The sequence below is a fragment of the Pyricularia oryzae genome, chromosome 2 (genome assembly GCF_000002495.2).
Source record: "Pyricularia oryzae 70-15 chromosome 2, whole genome shotgun sequence".
Classification (NCBI taxonomy): Eukaryota; Fungi; Ascomycota; class Sordariomycetes; order Magnaporthales; family Pyriculariaceae; genus Pyricularia; species Pyricularia oryzae.
This window is the reverse complement of record NC_017850.1, coordinates 4,288,330-4,311,595: the sequence shown is the minus strand read 5'-3', so window position 1 is coordinate 4,311,595 and position 23,266 is coordinate 4,288,330. Positions and strand designations below refer to the sequence as shown.

Genomic DNA, 23,266 nt, shown 5'->3' with positions numbered 1-23,266 from the left:
CTGAATGCATTCATCCACTACGCTTCTTCCCCCCACTGGAATTTTCATTTTCTCTTTACCCTGTCCATCCCATCCATACTCCCCCCAACAAATAACTTCTTCAGGGCAAACGACGATTATTTAAGCACACAGGACCTGAATGATAAAACAAAAGTGGGCGGGGAACAGAGGAGGAGCCGCTTCAGGGACTGAAAGCAATCGAGGGAGGGGAAGATCACAGTAAACCCCAAATAAAGGGCTGGGAGAGGAGAAGAAAAGAAGAAAAAGCACCAGGTAATTAATCAGCCTTCATTCCTCTATCCCTTACCAAAAGAGGTCGAGTCGCTCGGCCGTCAGTGGTACAACCCCTACATGATCAACAGCCACTCATAACGCACTGCTGTGGAGCCGTGGTTCTCATTCGTCCAACTCTAAGATCTCGATGCTGGGATCCCGTTCGCTCCACTCTACTTTCACTTCTATTGTCCCCGCCTGTCTCTTTACGCTTCTTTTGCGTCGTTTTTTCTCTTTCACCAACTCCTATCCCGTCGTGAAAGTGAACGAGCATACGCCAAAGTCACGAACCAAGCAGCAAGCGAGCGACCCTGACCGACTGAACAGTGGTCAGGTACGGTACTGGTCTGGTTCGTCTCACCGTTGACTGGAACCAGCCGGTGGCTCCTCGCACTTCCTAGCCCACTCTCCCCGCGCTACTGTACAAGGTGCCGCAGACCAGACGATAGGCCCTTTTTTCGCCTTTTGGGGGGTTTTTTTTCTGCTTGCTTTGGTCAAGTGCAGCATCCATCACCTAATTTTCCATCCCCCTCGTGTCGCCTTCGCGCCTACTTACCGACTTACCGCCTTCTCGCTGATTGAGCCACGGAGAGGCAATTGGGCTTGGGGGCGCTATTTTTTATTTTCTTATTACTATTCTTTTTTTTTTTTTGAATCTTTACCAACCTTCCTTGGCTGGTTTACTTCCTCGTCTTTACACTGCAACAGTAGCACGCCATCCGACCAGCGACAACAATCTCCAACCCTCCCCAGAGCCACCCAATCAACCAACAAGCTTGGTTCTCCACGACCACAGCAATCCTTTGATTCCCTGTCGCGCCCGCTAACCTCATGAATTCCTAAGCCGACCTGGATCAATCCAACGCCTGCTTCGGTGTTTAGGGCAGCTGCCGACTTTTTTTTTCTTCTACATATATATTTTCAAATCGTCCTATATTTGACCGTCGGCCGAGTTCCGACACCCGCCACGCGCATCATGGCGGACGCGGCGACTCTGGCAGCTGTCGCTGCGATTGTGGAGAATATCGCTACCAACTCGGGGGCCCCTGGAAAAAATGCTTCATTTCGCTCCAGTACCTATGTCCAGCTTCCCGGTCCGGAATCCGACGAGAAGAAACAGCTCGAGCGCGAGCTTGCCGCCCTGGTGATAAGGGTACAGCAGCTCGAAACCCGTGCCAACGCGGCTCCTGCTACAATATTCCCCGACACACCCAACGAAACTGCATATTCACTCTTTGGCGATGATAGCTCGTCCCCTACCAGTTCGAGCTCAGGCCGGGAGCCTAAACGACTGAAGTCGGCATCCAGCACAACGAGGAATGGTTTCACTACGGACGGTCGTCCATCAAAGCTCAACGCAATCACCGATGAGGAGCTCGAAGGCTTGCGCGAACATGTTGACGGCCAGTCCCGGCTGCTCGACAGCCAAAGGGCCGAGCTGGACGGCGTCAATGCCCAACTCTTGGAGCAGAAGCAGCTGCAAGAGCGCGCCCTTGCCATAATCGAGCAGGAACGTGTAGCCACTTTGGAGAGAGAGCTATGGAAACATCAAAAGGCCAACGAGGCCTTCCAGAAGGCTCTCCGGGAGATTGGATCGATAGTGACCGCTGCAGCCCGGGGTGACCTCTCTAAGAGGGTCAAGATAAACCCGATTGAGATGGACCCTGAAATCACCACATTCAAGAGGACCATGAACGCCATGATGGATCAACTTGGCGTCTTCTCTAGTGAAGTCTCGCGAGTGGCAAGAGAGGTCGGCACCGAGGGCATATTAGGTGGACAGGCCCAGATCGAGGGAGTGGACGGCACGTGGAAAGAACTGACGGACAATGGTACGGTCGAAACGCTGCTCATCACCTCTCCTATCCATAACTACCACCGCAGATGCTAACATTGATACTTTCATACAGTCAACGTCATGGCGCAGAACCTGACCGACCAAGTCCGCGAAATCGCCTCAGTCACTACAGCTGTGGCCCACGGAGATTTGACCCAAAAGATTGAGAGTGCGGCCAAGGGAGAAATCCTACAGCTTCAACAAACTATAAATACCATGGTGGACCAACTACGCACATTTGCTTCAGAGGTTACCCGTGTCGCCCGTGACGTCGGAACCGAGGGAATGCTCGGCGGGCAGGCTGACGTTGAAGGGGTCAAGGGCATGTGGAATGAGCTGACGGTCAACGTCAACGCCATGGCCAACAATTTAACAACCCAAGTGCGCGACATCATCAACGTTACCACAGCCGTCGCAAAGGGAGATCTTACACAAAAGGTGCAGGCGGAATGTCGCGGCGAGATTTTTGAGCTCAAGAACACGATCAATTCCATGGTGGACCAGCTGCAGCAATTTGCTCGCGAGGTTACCAAGATCGCCAGAGAGGTTGGTACCGAAGGACGGCTGGGCGGCCAAGCAACTGTTCACGATGTACAGGGAACTTGGCGAGATCTCACAGAAAACGTGAACGGAATGGCTATGAATCTCACCACACAAGTACGAGAGATAGCCAATGTTACCAGTGCCGTCGCTGCAGGCGACCTATCCAAGAAGATCAGGGTAGAGGTCAAGGGCGAGATTCTGGACCTCAAAAATACCATCAACACCATGGTTGACCGCCTCGGAACTTTCGCCTTCGAAGTCAGCAAAGTAGCCCGAGCCGTCGGCACAGATGGCACTCTTGGTGGTCAGGCTCAAGTTGAGAATGTGGAGGGCAAATGGAAAGACCTCACCGAAAACGTCAACACCATGGCGTCAAACCTCACTTCTCAGGTAAGCGGACCTTATCCACTGGATTGGACTGGTGGCTTTTCCTCTGAATTCAGCCCTATTGTAAATCAATGTATGCACCAGTGTGCATGTTCTGCAGGGCCTGCTGTGTGTGCGTCGCCAGCTGTTTTGGAGACGCTGGGCGCATCCCGGCGTGCGCTTGCATTTTGTCAACCAAATTTGTCTGCACATTGATGCATAGCGAGCACGTGCTAATTTTTGGCCGGGTCTTATAGGTCAGGGGAATATCAACCGTGACACAAGCCATCGCGAACGGTGACATGAGCCGAAAGATCGACGTGGAAGCCAAGGGCGAGATACTAATCCTCAAGGAAACTATCAACAACATGGTTGATCGTCTGTCGATATTCTGCAATGAAGTACAACGAGTCGCAAAAGATGTAGGCGTTGATGGCATTATGGGGGGACAAGCCGACGTTGCAGGTCTCAAGGGGCGATGGAAGGAGATTACCACCGATGTCAACACCATGGCCAACAATCTTGTAAGTGCTGGAAGATCTCAAACAACGGGAAACTCAAGCCAGTGCTAACCTAATCCGCAGACGGCGCAAGTACGCGCTTTCGGAGATATAACCAATGCCGCTACCGACGGAGACTTCACCAAGCTGGTCGAGGTTGAGGCGTCGGGCGAAATGGACGAACTGAAGCGCAAGATCAATCAAATGGTCTACAATCTCCGAGACAGTATCCAAAGAAACACGCAAGCAAGAGAAGCCGCAGAATTGGCCAACAAGACGAAGTCGGAGTTCCTCGCTAACATGTCCCACGAAATCCGCACACCCATGAACGGTATCATCGGCATGACACAACTTACTCTTGATACAGATTTGACGCAATACCAACGCGAAATGCTCAACATTGTCAACAATCTCGCCATGAGTCTGCTCACCATTATCGACGACATCCTCGATCTGTCAAAGATTGAGGCTAAGCGGATGGTTATCGAGGAGATTCCATACACGTTACGAGGAACGGTCTTCAACGCACTGAAGACTTTGGCGGTCAAGGCGAACGACAAGTTTTTGGATCTCACGTACCGTGTGGACAGCTCAGTTCCTGACCACGTCATCGGTGACTCGTTCCGTCTGCGCCAGATTATCCTGAACCTGGTTGGCAATGCCATCAAATTCACCGAGCATGGAGAGGTCAGCCTTACTATCCAGAAGGGCAACGACGTGACGTGCCTGCCAAACGAGTACATGATCGAATTTGTCGTGTCGGACACGGGCATAGGAATTCCAACGGACAAACTGGGTCTCATCTTCGACACATTCCAGCAGGCTGATGGATCCATGACACGCAAGTTTGGCGGAACCGGGCTTGGTCTGTCTATTTCCAAGAGGCTCGTCAACCTCATGGGCGGTGACGTGTGGGTCAAGTCACAATACGGCAAGGGCAGCTCGTTCTACTTCACTTGTCGTGTCCGCCTCGCCGACGTGGATATCTCACTCATCAGGAAGCAGCTGAAGCCTTACAAGGGACACCAGGTCCTGTTCATCGATAAGGGCAAGACTGGACACGGGCCCGAGGTGGGGCAGATGCTCGGCCAGCTGGGTTTGGTGCCCATCGTGCTGGAATCCGAGCAAAATCACACCCTGACGCGGGTGCGCGGCAAGGAATGTCCCTACGACGTGATAGTTGTCGACTCAATCGACACAGCCCGGCGCCTGAGAGGAATTGACGACTTCAAGTATCTGCCCATCGTTCTCCTGGCGCCAACTGTCCACGTCAGCCTGAAATCCTGCTTGGACTTGGGTATTACCTCGTATATGACGATGCCCTGCAAGCTCATCGACCTCGGCAATGGTATGGTTCCCGCTCTTGAGAACCGTGCCACACCATCACTATCAGACAACACTAAGTCGTTCGAAATTCTGCTGGCCGAGGACAACACCGTCAACCAGCGCCTGGCCGTTAAGATTCTTGAAAAGTACAACCACGTTGTGACGGTAGTCAGCAACGGTGCTGAAGCTCTTGAAGCTGTCAAGGATAACAAATACGATGTGATCCTGATGGATGTTCAAATGCCTGTCATGGTAAGTTGATACTCCCTCGTACATATTCCATGATCCTCCGTTCCCGACCCGCCAGATAGTCTCGATAAGTTCCAATACTAATACGTTGCAACATTAATAGGGTGGATTTGAGGCGACGGCAAAGATTCGTGAATACGAGCGCAGCCTGGGCACACAGAGGACACCAATCATCGCGCTTACCGCTCACGCAATGATGGGCGACCGTGAGAAGTGTATCGAGGCCCAGATGGACGAGTACCTGTCGAAGCCTCTGCAGCAGAACCACTTGATACAAACAATTCTCAAGTGTGCAACGCTGGGTGGCGCCTTGTTGGAACAAAATCGTGAGCGCGAGCTTGAACTAGCAAGGCATGCCGAACACAAAGGAGGACTGTCTACGGACCCGGCGAGGGCATCGTCGGTAATGCGTCCGCCACTACACCACCGACCGGTGACTACAGCCGAGTCGCTTTCTGGTGGCGCCGAAAGCCCCTCGTTGATGGCAAATGACGGCGAAGATCCAATACAAAGGGCACGTAGCAGTCTCTCTGAACCAGGATGCCTATAAGGCTGACAGCTCTGGCCTCCTCGCACTTGAGGGCGAGCCTGAACATTTGTAGCTTCTCTTACGATCCTTGAGCGCATAGATCACTGCTGCCTTTTTGGAACAGCCAGCGCGATGACGATGTTTTCAACAGCCTATACTTTTACCTATACCACAAACGCATACGATTATCCCGGTGTACTTCTGTCTATTCCCTAGGAGTCTGGGAGGTTACATTTTGTTCTAGTCATTAATGGGTCGATGGCCAACTGGTTTTGGCCACAACGCATCAAAACCAAACCAGTTCTGTCATCACTGACCTTTTGTTCCATGTCGGTAATGTCTTCATTAATATTGTTACTTTTGCGGGTCTGGGTCTGCTTTTACGATGGATACATCGGGGGAACAATTTCTTTCTTCTTGTTTTGTTGGATATTTGTGGTAGTTTCTAGATATCTGTCGAACTACGGGAAGGTGTGGAGAGTGCATTAAGAGGCGGCGCAGTTGTTGTGATCTTGACACCCCGAGATGACCACAGTCAACCCAATGAATAACACAAAATATACAACTCTCTATGTCAGTAGACCAAATACGTATTCGTTGTGTTAGTGTTTAGCGCAAGGGAAACCGCGGGCCTTGTAATCCTTTTGACATTGATGAGGGGCCTGAGTTTGTGGGAAAGGGATTCACAAATACTTTTGCCACTCAAATGACCAGAAAAATAGTTTAAACCCAAAACATAATCCATGCATGTGGAAGACAGCGATGCAACGAGTAAATGGGGGTAAGTATTGCATGATTACGAGTGTAGCAATACAAGGCGCAACGGGATTTGCTCCAGCAGGACGGAGATCTTTACTTGGTTGCATTTGAGTGCCACCCAAGGAACCAACAAAGAAACTGGTATCGTTCTGACCTCATCGATTTGATTTTTGAATCTGGTGCGTTTATAACGAATTAGAAATATGACTTGAAAATAACAACTATATACCTCTGTAGAAGTATGATATACGTAGAGGGCAAAATAAAAGTGCCAGGTATCTTGAATGAAATAAAAGCCAGCCCTTATAAACTCCACAGTGCAATGCATATAAATGTCGGATCATCAATACAAAAGGTCTGCATGGCAGAACGATTACCTAACCTGTCTCCCTACAATCTCTCCTGCCTGCAACAAAGCTGACATGCCGTCAAACTTTGCGAGGCCAGGCAAAGTCGGTCCCCTGCTTGGTGCATGGCTGCTCATGGTGGGTGGAGCTGACATTGGAGGAAAGTACCCTATGGATGCGAGTTGATTCTTGTTAGCGTCGATATTCTGATGAGGATTGGCGAAATAGATAACCATCAAGGTTAGGACCACGATGACATACCTTGTGCACTGCTCAGCGGGGGCGAGATGGAAAGCGTCGAAGGAGGATCGCTAGACGGATGACGGTCTGGCAAAAGATTCGGAAGGCTTGGACGGCCCTCTGGTGACAGGGAGCGCTTGAGTCGTTGGCGGTCCTGGTCGTGCTTCCCGTTGCCAGAGACAAGAAGGAGATGTATTGGTAGTGAGCCTTCGACTGGTGTGTGGGGATAACCGCCGACCGATGAAGCCGATGTGGTGCTCGCGCCCGAAGAGAGCTCTTTCCTCATGGGTAATGGGTAAGATGAATCGCCGCCGATGAGACCTGGCGGAGACCCGGGAGGGCCGATGCTGGCAGCATGCTGAAAGGAAAAGGGTGTATAGCCGGCACCCCCGCTGCCCCGTGATTCACAAGACTCGACCACCTGGCCCTCGAGTATGTTGGATAGAGAAGGAAGAGTATGGCGGCCGTGCTGGTGCTGTTGATGCTGGTGGCCACTGTGTCCGTCCAGCCAGGCAGGAACGGGAGCTGCGTTCAGGGGAGGGTCGCGTGGGCTCGCGCTGAGGGATGGTGAGCGCTCGACCGACGATCTCTCAATGTAGCTGTTGTTAGACGAGGTGGTGTAATCTCCAGTAATGCTCGACACCGAGTTGACGCGGTGCTCACGGTGGGTTGGAGGAGGCTCGCTCCCCTTGCGCCCATCGCTGCGGCTATTGCTTCGGCTGCCGTTTCTGCTTGCGCTCCGACTCCCGCTCCCCAAGCCAGTTGAGGTCTGGCTGCGCGCTCTTCGCGGTGCTCCCAAAGGGATGCTTGCATCAGAGAGCTTTATGCGCTTCTGACAGTCCTTGCCGTCTGTGGAGGATGGGGTGGCATGCTTAGCCTTGAAGTCTTGAAGATATGCGAGGTACTCCTTGTACTTGGTCGTCTGCTTGTACTCGGCCAAGTCCGCATTGTACTTCTCCTTTGCCGTTTGAGCTTGTGTCTCGTACGGCTCCTTTTCTGCCGGGGTCAAGGCTTGCCAGTTCTCGCCAACCAATTTGGCGATCTCGGTAAATGTCAGGTTGCGGTCTTTGAGGTCGTCTCTCGTTTCTGCCAATATTTTTCAAGGTTAGACGGGGTGAGCTCGCCAATGGCGCAAACGCAGGCGCAGGAGGGGGGACATACTGTTTGAAAATAAAACATAAGCCGAAGGGGGGCGCTCTGGTGCGTTCTCGTCAGCCTTGGGGTGGCGCCTGTACTTGCGCTTGGTGACAACGGTGGCAATGGTCGTCTCGGGCTTCGGAGCTTCTGTCCTCTGGATATCGGTCCTCTGTGCGTCGTCCAGACCGCTGTTGCGTTGACTCGAAGTCCCCGTCGGAGAGGCAAGCGCAGCATCTGGCGCAAATCCTCGAGAGTTTGCTATGCGCCGTTGAAGCTTCCTCCTGTGGCCGAGCTTGACATTCAAGGCATCACTATTGGTGGTGCGAGGGGAAGAAGGTTAGACATTGCCTCGTCTATGCGATCGCGTGGTTTCCCTCTACTTACAGATCAGATTCGGTGATATCTAATATAGTGTCCCAAGTGTCGAACCCCTGGTCGACAAAAGCATCCAGGTACTGGGAGATGCCCAGTTCCATGAATATCTCTGCTAGTGATTGCGACATTTTGTGATGGTTGGTCGCGCCGCCGCGGCAGCCAAAAGCCCGATGTGGTGACAGTTCTCGAGTGCGGTTGATATCGTTTCCCGCCCCCACTTGTAAATGGTGAGTGGTAGGAAGTTGTGAGTCGAAATTTAGGTAGCTCTCTGAGAAGATAAAGAGAAAAAGAAAATTATATCCCTTGGAAATCGAGTACAGTTCGAGGTAAGATGTTGAATAAAGTGGCCTCCAGTATTAATGCGGCAGGCAGGAAAGCTCTTTTTCTCTTTCTCTCTTTCTCTCTGCCTCTACGCCATGAAAATGTATGTATGATGCCAAAGTTTGGGGGGAAAGAGGGACAAGAAGCCGTGGACAAAAGAGAGAGACAAAACAGGCAATCAAAGGCGGCAGATGCAAGTCCGATTCGAGAGAAAGGGAAATTGAGAAAAAAACAAAGCAAGAACTTGGAAGCCCCTTCCTCCCCGTCTCCTCTGGGACCCCTGGAGGCGGCCATCGAGGACCGAGAAGTGCACTTCTGCATGTTGATTTCCAGTGCCCAAAGTAGGATCTCGATACTCTCTTGCTGACAGGGGCCGACAAAATCAGGTCATTCTGATGGCTTCAAAACGCCACTGACCAATGGGAGCGTGGCGAGTGGGTTGCACGGTTCAGTCCTTGCAGGGGTGTTTCAGTGAAATCACGCCACTTTGTGCCTCTCCCATCCAAACCGAACAGCGAATATCCATACTAGGAGTTCTGGGAGCACAACCTCGTGGCCCCGGTGCCTGGTTTACCAACGACGGCGTCCAACTTTGGGTACGCAACTGCAATCACTTTCGTACTGTACCCTACCGTACCGTATCCAAGGTACGTACCGTACCCGTATCTTCCATAGCTTCCGTGTTAATTATTATTATCCCGTGCTGTCTGGTACTTTACCTAGGCATGTATGTACCTAGGTACCTTACCCAAGGGTACGTAAGAGGGTAGCAAATATACAATACATTTGTGTGTACCCTACTTTGCCTGGAATAGTACTACCGCAGAGAGGGTTGAGTGCAGTAATAGTAGGAACCGTGCTCGCTCGCCTAGGTACAGAAAGCAGGCAAGGTACTTTGCAGGTACAGCACGCTCCACCGCACAGGCTGGGGCATACGAAGGTACGTACAGTAGTACAGTACCCCTTTCCAAAGTTTTGCTTTTGTAACTATTCGTTACTCGATCCGTACGTAGGTATGCATCAACATTGCGTGCGTCCTTTTCGTATTATTCCTTATCTTGACCATCTTGCCGAAGGCATCAGAGTTGTCGGTAATCATTCACGAACCTGCCTGGAACCACACAAACTTGAGTCCCATATCGGTCGGTTCTAGACTTTGAGCTGGCGGCATGCTCTCTCCCTCTTTCTCTGGTCTGGTCTTTTGTGCTTCCTCTTCAGCCCAGGGCTGACTGACATGATTTTTGATTGATGGAACCCGGGTTGGCGTGGGCGGATTACACCGTGTGGAGACACCCGAGTCTCTGTCCGGCACTGTAACGAAAAGAAACGACCCATCCCGTGGATTCTGGTTCAAAAATAGCAAGAAACAATTGGCAGCTTCTGGAGACCTAACAAAACCGGACTTGTGTTGTTTTGTACCCTTTCCCCATGCGACAAATATGGAATATGTTGGAGAACTGTGTTCACGAGAACAATAACCATAATGGAAATATTTTATTTGTGTTTTATTTCTGAACTCAATTGCGTTTGATTTCATTTTTTATTCCCTCTGCGTTGTGGTGGGTCTTTGGGGGTCTTTTTGCGCAAGATGAGTGATTGTTCGCCAAACCCAAGTTGCACCTGACACTCCTAGGCAAAATACTCGTACGATACTGATGAAGCTCCTGCAGGTAAGAAACAACCCCGGACCTTGGTGCACCAGTCCAACGGTCAGGGGGGCGTGGTAGGAACACTCTCTCTCCCCGCACCCCGGACAGCCGCCTTTCACAGCTTGCAAGTAGCCATCCAAGCCATGATCCTACTTTTTCTTCCGCTTGTCTTTTTTTATCTTCTTCTTCTTCTTCTTTATACTCATAGGGAGTAAACACAAAATCTGGTGTTGGTGACCCGATCCAGACAGAACGGTTGCAGATCGATCCGTATGCTACAATAATCAGCTACAAATCACACTTTTAAACTGCTCGGATAATAACTAACCGAAATTGAAAAAGGACACCAACATGACGCGCTGCATGGAATTTCACCCAGGTATTTGCCTAATCTTGTTTACTACTATCATCTTCTCCGTAGGTAGGGTTGGGAATCTTGGGATGAATACCACGATGCCTAGTAATTGAGGATATTTTCCTCTTTTCTTGAGTGGGTAATTAGTAGGTACCCATAGGCAGCTACGTGGTATGTCAGAAAAAGGTACGTACTTCCAGCTAATCAATATGTGGTAATGGGATGGAATTTTCCACATTTCCATGCTGCCCCACCAGCTTTGCCAACTCGACCTACCTACGATGCAAGCTCTTACCGGTAATTAGCTGGCGACATTCTCTTAGAAAGAGTTGTACCTTCCAACTTCGTACATCCCTCATCCTAACTTGCACTCCAACCCCGCGCCACAGCCTATCACATATTACAGGACAACACTCCATACGGGTTAGACAGCAAGCGAATGCATATTCGCCTCTTCTACTTCGTATTATCCATCCAACTGCATTTCTTTGGGTTTTGTTTATAAACGCACTCAAGCCTACCTACCTACCTTAGCTATCATGTCTTCAAAGGACGAACGCAATGGCTCCAAGGTGGCATCGTCACCATCAAGCTCAGACCCTCACCCTTCTGCCGAGTCAGAGCTAGCCAAGGTTCGTCATTGGCCGTAACCCGCCCAACATACAGTGGACAAAAAAAAAAAAAAAAAAAAAAAGACCCTTGGCCCTTTAACCTAACCCTTGCGAAACAAAAACCAGGCCCTCCAAGAACTCTCTAGGTACGCTTGTTTGGCAACATGGCCTGATTTTACCTTTAGAGATCTACGCGCTTTTTCTCGGCACATTTTCGGGTTTCTCCTCCTGGCACTTTCTTTTTCTTTTTTTCTTCTCACCCCCTCGACCCCTGCTTTTTCCTTATTCTTTAATTCATTATTCCCTTTTGGCCTTGTATCACCACCCCCTAGGCAGGGAAGAACATGCCCAACCAGTCCTTCCAAATTCCATATCTTCCCTTCATCTTATCTCATCTTGACCTTCCGTCGGTACATATTTTGGATGATGATGCCGCAAATGATAAACAAATGGCGGTGCCGAGGCTTCTCACAGCTCGTGTCATCCCATCGCAGCTTATTCTTCCCCATTAAATATCTTTTTTTTTTTCCTTCAGTGCTACAGGGGACCCGCAACCGCGAACCGGCCTCCGCGGAAAGCCCTGGGACCGCTCTCGTGTGCAGTCAAAAAATATATATATAAATATAAAAATATAAAAATGCTAACGCGTATTCTTATCTGCAACTCAGGGGCGAGCAGGCAGCTTCGTCAATCGAAGAGGACCTGTCAAAGCTCGAGGCAAAGCTGGACGCTATGCTGGCCGCTTTGGAGCCACAATTGGCCACGCCATCAGAAGAAGCTGATAAGGACAGCTCGCGTGAGGAGCCGAAAGAGCCACAAGCCAAATGAGCACTAGGATGGCGCCGGGACCAAATCAACAAGAAGAGGAAAAAAAAGGAAAAAAAAAAAAAAACTGCCCGAGGCTTGTGCAGAACAAGGATGGGGATGGTAAAACCCCTTCCTGATTTGTTCATACAAGTGCGAAGATGTTGTTGTTTAATATGATTTGCATGGCCAATTTTGGCCTATATAATCCAAGCTCACTTTATAATCAAGTTGAGGTTTGAATGCACCAAAAAAATATCGCCACTCCCGAAAAGGGATGGCAATCACAATCACATCATAATGCCTTTTTTGCAGGCCATTTGCACAAAAAAGGCTGCGTCTCTTTCGAGTTGTAATCAGTGCGGTGGGTTTGTCCTGATGTGGTCCTGGTGGTGTGATTTTAAGGGTACCGTGCAACGCATTACGACTCAGACAGTTTCCGCAGTCCTCTGACTCGCGCCAGTGCAGGTCGTGCCGTGTAATTACGGTACCGCTCAAGGGCGGGCGATCCCATCTCTTGGCGTGTCGCGTGAGATCCGCAGGGTCCTGAGATGACGAGACCACCAGCCCCCGATTCGAGTAACGTACATACGCATACAGAGCATATCAGGTATGAATATTCTCCGTTCGTTCCGTCACCACATCACCGGCCATGGTAAGGGGTTGCCATTGTAGCCGGTGCTGCCAAGGTAGCTTCTTTCTGTTTCTTAAAGTTATAAACCTTTAGACTCAAGCCCAAAGTAACATTCGTTATTTCGTGAAATATTATCCGTGGTATACTGCTGCATAAGCCGATTCTGAGAATCTGAGTTCATGAAAAGAAAACCTTGTGCCGAAACAGAAACCGCCATCATGATTCCCCGTCTCCCTACCCCCGTAATAGACACTGTTATGAACGGCGCACGCTTTCCAACCCAGCCAGTCCCACGTCCGCTTTCCGTTCCGATACCAATAACAAATGGAGATAAGCTCAACAAGAAAATCAAAACAGACCGCCGTGCGAATGAAAATGCCGTCTCGGCAAAAAGACCCAAAGATGATAAATCCCCGGGCAAAGTGCTTATTCTCCACCCTCGGTGATCTCAGCCGACCAATCCCTGCGGATCTCCAGCTCGGTGAGCTCTGGCGTCTTGCTGATGACAAGCCCCTTCTCGTTGGCCAGATGCAAAAGGCAGATGAAGCAGAAGCTAGTTGAGATGTCATCCATGACGGTTTTGGGATATACTGTTTGCAGGTCGTTCATAACTTCGGTAAACTTAAGCAGAGGGCCACTATCCTTGTCAGATGCAGGAATCCCGGCCTCATCCCCCTCCACGGGCGGCGTCGGCAGCCTCGACTTTGGCGCCTATGTGGACGGATCCAATTGAAGCGATTAGCATGGTTCTCGGCACATGTTGGACATGAGCAAGATCTTACCTTTTCGAGAGCTTCAAAATCCATGCCCTTCCATATCTCCTCCTTGAGTCTTCTCACATCAACCTTCTTGGCCACGCGGGCATATTGCACATATTCGGGCCGAACCCGTCGGCTTTGTGTCACCAGCATGGTTCCAAAGGCTAGATCGGTAGGGTTGGTAATAGTCATGCCACCAAAGGCATTTGTAAAGGCTCCCGTAGCGCCCCCATCATCCACACCGTCGGCACCAGGTGAAAAGTGCTCGCGAGCATCAGCAAACTCGTCCATGTCATCATCGTCGTCGCCACCCGCGAACGGTAGGCCGTCATCAAAAAAGTTGGCGTCATAGTCCCCTTGTGGGAGGGCGGCGTCGTCTCCTTCTGTTGACTGCAGCATAGGTGCCTTTTGTGAGGCCCAGAATGCTTCATCCATGTTACCATCTGGCGCATCTGCATGCTCGTTTGAGTTGCCAAACACGCCACGGTTACCACCACCCAGTTGCCTCCGCCTTCCTAAGCGAGCCTTGGGCTTCAGGAACAGCGACAGAAGCTGCTTCGAGTTGAAGTGCTTGTCGTCTGGGATCAGATTCCGTGATTTGGACTTCCAGTCCTTCTTTGGCATTGAAATGGCCGTATTGCTCGAGGCAGATGTGTATATCAGCTCGGCGGTGGTTTGGTCCATTGGCGACAAGAAATCGATTTCAAACGCCTCTTTCTCCTTCCTCGATCTTGTCGCTGCTGCAGGCTTGTTGACGTCTTTGATCTTGCGGATCCTCCAGTGCTCTGCACTCGTCCAATTTTTCTGAAGCGCCTGATCGAAGTAGCCGAGTATGTCCTCGTGCATCTTGTCCTCCTTCTGTGCATATGTCATAGAAACGACATAGTCACCGTCCATGCTTTCGACCATGTCAGCACCATCGCCTGCCATGCCGTCCTCACCGAGACCCATGTCGAAAACGCGCATTTGTGGCTCCAGCGCTGCCTCCTTTGCCCAAGCCTCACCACCCTCGCCGAAGTTGATGTTCACCTCGCCCAGGTCAAAAGCACCGAGGCCGTCGTCGTCGTCAAATCCTAGCGGGTTGTCCTCGTCGATAAACATACCCGACTTGTCACCAGGCCCTGGTGTCTTTTCTTTCTCTTGGTCCTGCCTCCAGTCCTCGGCTGCCTTGAGGAAGGGTATGTCCATGGTTCCCGAGGGGTCACCAAGATCAAAGGTCTTCAAGGAGGGACATACGTCGAATTCGTCCAGGCGGGAAAGATCCGAGAAAAACCGCGCCCCAAGTGCTCCAATGTCGATCTCGACATCTTCCTCCTCAGGGGTAGGGGTGGGAGCGGCCTCGGGCTGCACAGTGTCGTCGTCATCCAAGTCCTGGTCCTGGTCCATGGCCTCACTGCGCCTAGATTTTGGCATCTCCGAGGTATCATTGGCTTCATCACTGCTGTCAAAGACAATGCGCCCCTGAGTATCAATCATTAAATGGTTGAGCAGAAGGCCCTTGGCACCGCCCTCGTCAAAGTCTGCCGAAGCTTTCTTGAACAAGGGGTCGACGGCAAATTCAAGCTCGAACTTCTTCAATTGAATTGAAGAGAATGATGGCGCTAGGGTCGCCTCGGCGGATCGAGACTACATATAGATAAATCGGTATGAGGTGGCTGTACCGCGTAGGAATATACAAAGGAGGCCAGGGGAGTGTACAAACCTTCTTCTTGGGCTTTTTGATGACATTGCCATCCTCGTCAACCTCATCCTCGGCCCCGCTATCTTCGCCATCTCCATCACCATCGGCCCTCTTCTTTTTGCTGTCCCGGCTGTCCGCAAGGCCACTCAGGAGTTTTCCCGTCTCCTCGGCGACGCTGTCGACTCTGCTGGTGTAAATCTTGACGCAACCGTCAAGTGTACAACTCGCTTTTTGAAAGTTGACACCGTCGCCTTCCTTTAGAAGCGACATGTCATGAAAGTAGTCGATAAGGGCAAAGTTCCAAGAGTTCGCTTGGTTGATTTTGTTGTCCGTTGCCATCTTCATCCACTCCTCGAAGTTGGCCAAGATCGGGACGCGCTTCATTGGCGTTACGACGCTGCCACCAACAACTAGCTCCTCATCATCGCCGACAGGTTCCTTGCCTCCAGGTCGAGGACGTGGAGTTGCAGGCTTAGATCCGGGGGTGGATGCATTTTCGAGTTCTTCGAGGCGAATGCTGGCGGTCCTCTTTGATGGAGTAGCGGCTGCAGCTTTGAGCTGGTTAATCTGAGCCTCATGGAGGGCCTGGCGGGAATGGAGTCGTTGCGCCTTTTCCTGCGCATCGTCGTTCAATGTTAAAGGTATCCTGCGGGGCGAGAAAGAAGAGTGCGCGTCAGTTTGATGCAAGCTTCCCTTGATAATCTGGTGCTGACAAAAGAGATAAAGCAGGCTTGCGCGCCGCGGCGAAGACAGCTGTTGACATCGGGACTGGAAATAGATTGGCACAGGGCGGAGGAGGGGTGGAGAAATAGTCTCACTTCACCGGTGATTTGAATGGCGACTGAGCAAGGGAGCCAGCGGAAACTTGTCTGCTGGTGCTCCTGCTGCTATTTGAGCGCGATACCTGCGTGACACGAGGCATTTTGGTGATGTTAAGTGTCGTCGCCTTGGGGTGGTTGCGCTATACTTTGCTTCGCTTCAAAAGTCGGCCGTCGCGCTTTCGTCGCGAGTCGTTGCTGGGCGCTCAAAGTAAACAGATGCCACCCCAGGGAAAACAATAAATCTTGCTGACATAATACCGCCTTCCCCCGCACTAGTGGTAGTCAACCACAAACACCACCCCGATTTTCTTTAGATGAACGCCATGTCGGCCGCTCGGACACTTGAGCTGATGGCCATGGTCACGTGGGCATGCAATGAGTTGTCATGTGGAGAGTTCTTTTTTTTCTCTTGCCTAAGGTACCTACGTACCTAATTACCTAGGTACTGTACTGGATCGGGATCCCATTTTGCGTCGTTGGATGGTTGTAATCGATTACAAGACCATACCATGATACTTCGTTAACACCGAGGGAGATGCGACGGTCGGTACAAGGGCTGACTGGACTTGGGATGAAAAAACCACGACAAAACTGCAGCAGTTTCCCTTAGCTCCCATCATTTTCCGAGTCGCCGGTTCTTGTTCACGAACTGCTTTTTTCTTGCATTTATTGCCGCGGCTAGCCCCCCCCCCCCCCCAAGCCCGCGACAACTCGGGAGGCGCTGGGCTTGGCTTTCCACGGTTAGTATTCAACCTTGGACAAGAACCAATTAAGCCAGCCAGCCAGCCAGCCAGACACCCCGCCCCTTTGAAACTCAATTGGCTTGTTGTGTTGTCGTTGTGCCATTCATTTAATCTTGCATTGCTCTTGCTGGGTTCAACGATAGCCTAAACCTGCCACACTCACAAACCATTCCAATCCCCAGAAATCGCGTGTCTGTCAATGGGCTGCCTCCGACTCACTCAAGGAGTGATCGTCATCGACCAACTTTACCTACATGTCTACATCAAAAGCTTTTGAATCCTACTGCCGAAACCAGGTACCTCAGCTTCCTCAGGTGACTAAGGTTAACTCTTTTTGCTACCTTGCATAGGTAACTAATAACTGAGACCCGGTTCTTGGCGAATTTTAGCCGTCACGCGAGCATTTAAACGGCCTTGCAGTGTCTGCAGAAACAACAGTCGCTCGCTTCCAGCATTGCGCAATCGCAAAATCCACCACACTAGCCGTTCAAAAGTTACCTTAAACGGTTCTTGCAAGTCTCCACCGGGCAATAGGCGTTGCTCAGTTCTCTGTCTAAATATACACCTAAAAAGACCTAAAGAAAGACAGACAGACTCTATAGGCATTTATTTGTAAAAGAAACAGAACCGGCGCAGACTGCATGCCTCCAGCATCATGTGTCTTCCTCTCACAATTCGCAAACACTCAACATCTTGAAGAGCAAGCACGTTCTTAGACCGTCGTCGCATACCAAGACTGGCGCCATGCCACCACCAAAGGTGCCAAGACTAGGCAGTCTCGGCTCGAGACTGGCGAGGCCTTTCTATACCTCGATGCTCATTTCGGCATCACTCGCGGCGTACGCACTTCTCAGGACTCGTGCTGCGTCTCCAAAACAATCGCCGCTCATCCTTCGGCGGAAAGAGGAAATCGACTGCCGCTTGGTTCATCAGGCTGAGGACCAATGTGCATTCGTGCTCGCCAACTGCCAAGATGAGGAAGCTGGTCTGCTGCCATACCTGGCGCTCTATTATTGTAACCTTGGTGCCGCCCAACCCGTCGCATTCGGTTTATTGGCCGCATGGCTAGCCTTGCTCTTTACGACCATTGGCATTGCTGCCTCGGACTTTTTCAGCATCAACCTCTCGACTATCGCTAGCATTCTGGGTCTCAGTGAGAGTCTTGCCGGCGTTACCTTCTTGGCCTTTGGAAATGGATCTCCGGATGTGTTTAGTACCTTCGCGGCCATGGGCTCTAACAGCGGCAGCATGGCTGTTGGTGAACTGATAGGCGCGGCCGGCTTCATCACGGCAGTTGTGGCAGGCTCCATGGCCTTGGTTCGCGAGTTCAAGGTCGTCAAGAGGACTTTTGTGCGAGACATCTGCTTCTTTATCCTGGCTGCCAGCTTTGCCATGGCGGTCCTGGCAGACGGCCACCTGCACTTCTGGGAGTGCATTATCATGGTTGCCTTCTACATATTTTACGTCATGGTCGTCGTGGGCTGGCACTGGTGGGTAACTCGTCGCAAGAGGCGGTGGCAAAAGGAGGCTGCGGCTCGAGGCCACTTCTATGGGGCCAACACACAGCCATCTGATGAGCTTGAGCCGTACAGAGATAATGAAGAAGAATGCGAAGGCTCGGCCACCACGGGCAGAGAGGGGCTTGCGGAATCTGCACCTGACATCAGCGCGCTGGAGCGAGCCCCTAGGATCGAGGTTGATGATGTAGGAGCAGAACAAGACGACGAGGTTAACCTCGACAGAGACATGTTTGTAGCTGCGGAAATGACGAGCAGCATGCGCATCAACCGCCCTCGAGGTGGAAGGAGCCGAAGCTACACGACACTGGCTCAAATTCGGCCCAGCTTTGTGGGCGCACTCGAGTTTCGTTCGGTATTAGCCTCGCTTCAAAACTCGAGCAATGTCCGTCTCGCTTCGATGCATTCCCGACGCCAATCAGAAGCGCTGGTCAATTCTCAAGGGGACCGCCCGACGTTATCAGAAACCGAATCCCACAATGCGTTGGGCTCAACATCAACTAATGATACCAGCGCTTCTGCAGGGCGTGATCGTGCGAGGTCGCACGGGACCCTCCCGTCAGTCTGGACATTCCCTGGCCCCTCATCAGCGCCCCGGATAGTCACCGAGTCTCCCTCATCCCCCATGATGAGGCCCACTTCGAAAAATTCCCTACCTCCCCCGAGTCGCTCGAGTACAACCAAAGACGGCAGGCTGGCTCCGCCTTCGGAATGGCACGAGTTCTTCCCTCCTGGTACGAACGTGGCCGAGGGTACTCCCAGTATACCTCCAGGCTCACCAATGGCTCTACGGCTTCAGATACCGGGTTCCCAGACTCACTCAAGTGGGCAATCGTCCCCATCTCTATCGCCTTTTCCCGGCCTCTCGGATTCACCGTTGCTGTTGACGCCAATCTCGGGACTACCTATTAATCAAAGTAGTACCCCAGTCATGGACAATCCCGGCTATTTTGGTGGTGACATTCAAGAAGAGTGTGCCAAGCCGGTTAGGTGGTGGCCTTATTCCGTGCTCCCTCCCCCGCATGTATTCCTGCGCACATTGTTCCCAACCCTCCAGGGATGGGCAACTAAAAGCATATGGGACAAGTTTGTCAGCGTTATATCAGCCCCGAGCATTCTCTTGCTTGTCATCACGCTACCTGTTGTTGAAACTGAGCGTCTGGAAGAGGATCCAGATCTAGCTGATCCGCCCACTATTGAGGACGAGATCGGTCTTCCCACGGGTGGGCCAGTATGCGCAGAGCCGGTTTCGTTGGGGGATCGGCCGGAAACCGAATGGCAGCGGTACCGTCGTAACACGCGCTCCCGGTCTATATCGCCATATTCTGCTCTGGCAACAACTCTAGGCAACCCTTTCGAATCCACTTCACTGAACCCAATGGCAACCACCAACCTCATGCCACGCACGAACAGCGTGTCGCTGCAGCCAAACAAGCCTGGGGAGCAGACGCCACTACTTATACAAGATAACGAAGCTCAGGAAATAGAAGAAGAGTCCGGTTGGAACAGGTGGCTCGTCGCCATTCAAATCTTCACAGGACCGCTTTTCACGGTCTTGATAGTATGGGCTAATATGGCAGACGATCTGGAGCAGCCAACAAAGACACTGGTCAGATTGGTACTATACTCTCTCTTGGGATCTTTGGTCCTCCTGGCTCTGTTGCTTTCGAGCACATCGCCAAACGTGCGACCCCGCTACCACTTCCTTTTCTGCTTTCTTGGGTTCATAATAAGTGTGGCTTGGATTTCGACTGTCGCTGGAGAGGTCGTGGGTGTTCTCAAGGCGTTTGGCGTCATTCTTGGCATCTCTGAGGCTATCCTCGGGTTGACTATATTTGCGGTGGGCAACTCTTTGGGTGACCTAGTTGCAGATATAACCGTGGCGCGACTAGGTTACCCGGTGATGGCACTGTAAGTTGTTGTCTTTGTTCTCTCTACCTGTCTCTTTTTTCTTCTTTTTTTTCAACATGACATGCTGACCGATAATACAGAGCTGCTTGCTTTGGCGGGCCTATGCTTAACATCCTGCTCGGTATCGGCATCGGCGGCGCCTGGATGACTACCAAGACGGCCAATGAGCGACACCATAATCACCCCGACCAGCCGCTCAAATACAAGTCCTACCACATTCAGGTTGGCGGGACGTTGATGATATCAGCCGTGACATTGCTGTTCACCTTGGTCTTCTTGCTCATCGTCGTTCCTCTCAACAATTGGGTTATGAGTCGCAAGATTGGCTGGAGTTTGATAATAATCTGGAGCGTCAGCACGATTGTTAACCTGGTTTTCGAGGCGACGGGGACGTGGTCGGAAGTTGCATAATTTCGTACTGTGAGCGTTCTTTGTTTTCTTGTTTGTTGTTTGATGTAGAAATATGGCATGTATGACTATAACAAGTTGGAGCAACGGAAATGATACGATACCACGACAACGGAAGGAGGGAAGCAAGTACATTCACAATCTGGCAACAATTGACTGCTGAAGTACCTTGGCTACCTACCTACCTTACTTTACACCTAACTTGCCCCATAGACTAACGCTAGCCACTGAAGATATATATATATATATATATATATATATATATATATATATACCTATCCATTTTTAAATGAACCTGAGCATTGGCCCAAATATTAATATTCTGCATGCATGGTACATTGTACCTAGATTGTCTTCATATAAACCGCATGCAACTATCTACTCAGGTACCTAGGAAAACCCTAGATATTCACAAATGCTCCCGGTTAGTAATTACTTGTTCATGTAGTAATCGTAATCATACGGGAAATTTAAAGAATATTCGAAATGCCCTGAGTGAGATGAATATTGACCCAGGCATCCATGCTAGAACAGTTCTACCGGTACCTAGACTAATTCTAGGTCTAGACCTAGTCCTAGTCCTGACCAAAGCTAGACCCAGACTTAGTTAGGTAGACCCTGAGGGGATGCTAATGTGGGCGGGGTATCGTGTGTTTGTGGGGAAGCTCCCAATTGAAAGATAGCCCGCCTAGCAGTGAGGGGTAGGTACTGCCATTGTCGAAGCTCTATAGAGGCTCCTTTTCTTGACCTCTTTGGAACGCGCCACGAACGACCCCATAGTTACACACGCAGTACCACACGTTGTGGACTTGACCGCCTCCAAAAAGTCTTGACCTCGTTGTTGGAATTTCCCCCCTGTCTCTTACTGTTTTTCTCTTGTTTTTCTTTTTCTCTGTCTCCCGTGACTCTCGACACAAAAACACGGGCTTACCACCTGCTGCTCAAAATGTCTTACCCTCCTCTTGACCAGCGTCCATTGAAGGACACCATCTGCCTCTTTGATGTAGATGAGACCCTTACCCCGGCCCGCAAGGTGAGCCTCCTGTCAATCCTCTTTCGGCTGCACGTATCATGGACCTATAAGCGCAGCTCTTGGGGGCGCAAAAGATGGTTACTTATGCAACTTGGATCCCCCTCATCCGCTTGCGACTGCTCTCAACAATGCTATCTACCGGTGCCTAGAAATAGAAGAAGAAAAATGCTGACCACTCCTCCAAACAGCGGGTCTCGCCCGAGATGCTGGACCTCCTCTCCCGCCTCCGCCAAAAGTGCGCCATCGGCTACGTGGGCGGGTCGGACCTAAGCAAGCAGGAGGAGCAGCTCGGCACGTCCGACGTGTCGGTCAAGAAGCTGTTTGACTACTGCTTCCCGGAGAACGGGCTGGCGGCTTTCAAGAGCGGCGAGCCGCTGGCGTCGACCAGCTTCATCGCCTGGATCGGCGAGGACCGCTACAAGGAGCTCGTGCGCTTCATCCTGCACTACGTCGCCGACCTCGAGATCCCCATCAAGCGTGGTACCTTCCTCGAGTTCCGCAACGGCATGATCAACGTCTCGCCCATCGGCAGGAACGCCTCGTCGCAGGAGCGCAAGGACTTCAACGCCTACGACAAGGTGCACCAGGTCCGCGTCAAGTTTGTCGAGGCGCTCAAGGAGAAGTTTGCCGACTTTGGTTTGACGTGAGTAATTCGATCCTTTCTTTTTTGTCGGTCCTTGGAACAAGTGGAGACGGATGCAGAGAGAAAAATATGGGTATAGGGCTGACTGACCGAACCTCTTCCTCACTCGAACTACAGCTTCTCCATTGGTGGCGAGATTTCTTTCGACATCTTCCCCAAGGGCTGGGACAAGACCTACTGCCTCAATCACCTCGAGGCCGAGGCCAAGAAGGAGGGCGGCGTCGAGTACAAGACCATCCACTTCTTTGGCGACAAGTACATGGAGGGCGGAAACGACTACGAGATCTACAGCGACCCCAGGACCATCGGCCATGCCGTCGACAGCCCACAGGACACCATGAAGGAGCTCAAGAAGCTCTTTGACCTGTAAGCGACGGGAACGACAAAACGCGGCTATGGAACTGATTCATGGAATCAAAGTGCTATACAAGTATGGCTCTTAAGGCATGAGGACGTTAAACTTGATCTTTATGGACTGGGGGCGCTACGCAGCACATATAGAGTGAAGAATACAATGAGACAAAAGCAAGAAGAAAAAAAGGACGATAGATGCCAGAGCAACTGGCTTCCATATACGATAAATAATACCAAAGAACTGAAGAAAGATCATTTCTTTTTATACTATGTAGGCAACGAAAAAAAAACAGACAACGAAATCTGCAGTGATAGAAAGAGGTATCATGTGTGAAATCACCAAAAAGTAGGCAGGATGGAACAATACCCAAACACATGTGTCATCAGATTTTACGAAGTTTTGCTATGAAACTGGAGTTGTATATGTCTTTTTTTTCAGGATATCTGTACCATCATGACGCTATATTTCAAAGCAAACCGTAAAGAACAATAATCGTCAAAACATTTCTCTTTCACACAATGTGAATCAGAGTAACATATAA

The 23,266-nt window shown here is 50.9% G+C and overlaps 6 protein-coding genes across 6 annotated transcripts; 4 read left to right on the top strand and 2 right to left on the bottom strand.

Moving 5' to 3' along the window:
- Positions 1-477: 477 nt before the first annotated feature.
- On the top strand, positions 478-6,252 carry MGG_11174 (sensor protein gacS). The gene is made up of 5 exons (XM_003714582.1): positions 478-2,105; positions 2,184-3,043; positions 3,277-3,543; positions 3,604-5,097; positions 5,198-6,252. Exons 1-5 carry the CDS (start codon positions 1,250-1,252, stop codon positions 5,642-5,644), a joined length of 3,924 nt encoding a protein of 1,307 aa, XP_003714630.1. The 5' UTR covers positions 478-1,249; the 3' UTR covers positions 5,645-6,252.
- Positions 6,253-6,372: 120 nt separating this feature from the next.
- On the bottom strand, positions 6,373-9,109 carry MGG_01641 (uncharacterized protein). Its single transcript, XM_003714581.1, has 4 exons — positions 8,491-9,109; positions 8,131-8,417; positions 6,991-8,055; positions 6,373-6,898 (listed from the first exon to the last, which is right to left on the bottom strand). Exons 1-4 carry the CDS (start codon positions 8,607-8,609, stop codon positions 6,756-6,758), a joined length of 1,614 nt encoding a protein of 537 aa, XP_003714629.1. The 5' UTR covers positions 8,610-9,109; the 3' UTR covers positions 6,373-6,755.
- Positions 9,110-11,345: 2,236 nt separating this feature from the next.
- On the top strand, positions 11,346-12,245 carry MGG_01640 (uncharacterized protein; the record flags this gene model as incomplete). Its single annotated transcript, XM_003714580.1, has 3 exons — positions 11,346-11,438; positions 11,544-11,563; positions 12,086-12,245. The coding sequence occupies 3 exons, from the start codon at positions 11,346-11,348 to the stop codon at positions 12,243-12,245; spliced, it is 273 nt and encodes a 90-aa protein (XP_003714628.1).
- Positions 12,246-12,839: 594 nt separating this feature from the next.
- Positions 12,840-16,410, bottom strand: MGG_01639 (condensin complex component cnd2). Its single transcript, XM_003714579.1, has 4 exons — positions 16,113-16,410; positions 15,316-15,940; positions 13,638-15,239; positions 12,840-13,566 (listed from the first exon to the last, which is right to left on the bottom strand). Exons 1-4 carry the CDS (start codon positions 16,214-16,216, stop codon positions 13,282-13,284), a joined length of 2,616 nt encoding a protein of 871 aa, XP_003714627.1. The 5' UTR covers positions 16,217-16,410; the 3' UTR covers positions 12,840-13,281.
- A 368-nt stretch (positions 16,411-16,778) lies between these two features.
- On the top strand, positions 16,779-20,939 carry MGG_01638 (sodium/calcium exchanger protein). Its single transcript, XM_003714578.1, has 2 exons — positions 16,779-20,286; positions 20,367-20,939. The coding sequence occupies exons 1-2, from the start codon at positions 17,603-17,605 to the stop codon at positions 20,695-20,697; spliced, it is 3,015 nt and encodes a 1,004-aa protein (XP_003714626.1). The 5' UTR covers positions 16,779-17,602; the 3' UTR covers positions 20,698-20,939.
- A 481-nt stretch (positions 20,940-21,420) lies between these two features.
- MGG_01637 (phosphomannomutase) lies at positions 21,421-23,129 on the top strand. The gene is made up of 3 exons (XM_003714577.1): positions 21,421-21,727; positions 21,916-22,370; positions 22,488-23,129. The coding sequence occupies exons 1-3, from the start codon at positions 21,641-21,643 to the stop codon at positions 22,738-22,740; spliced, it is 795 nt and encodes a 264-aa protein (XP_003714625.1). The 5' UTR covers positions 21,421-21,640; the 3' UTR covers positions 22,741-23,129.
- Positions 23,130-23,266: the final 137 nt, after the last annotated feature.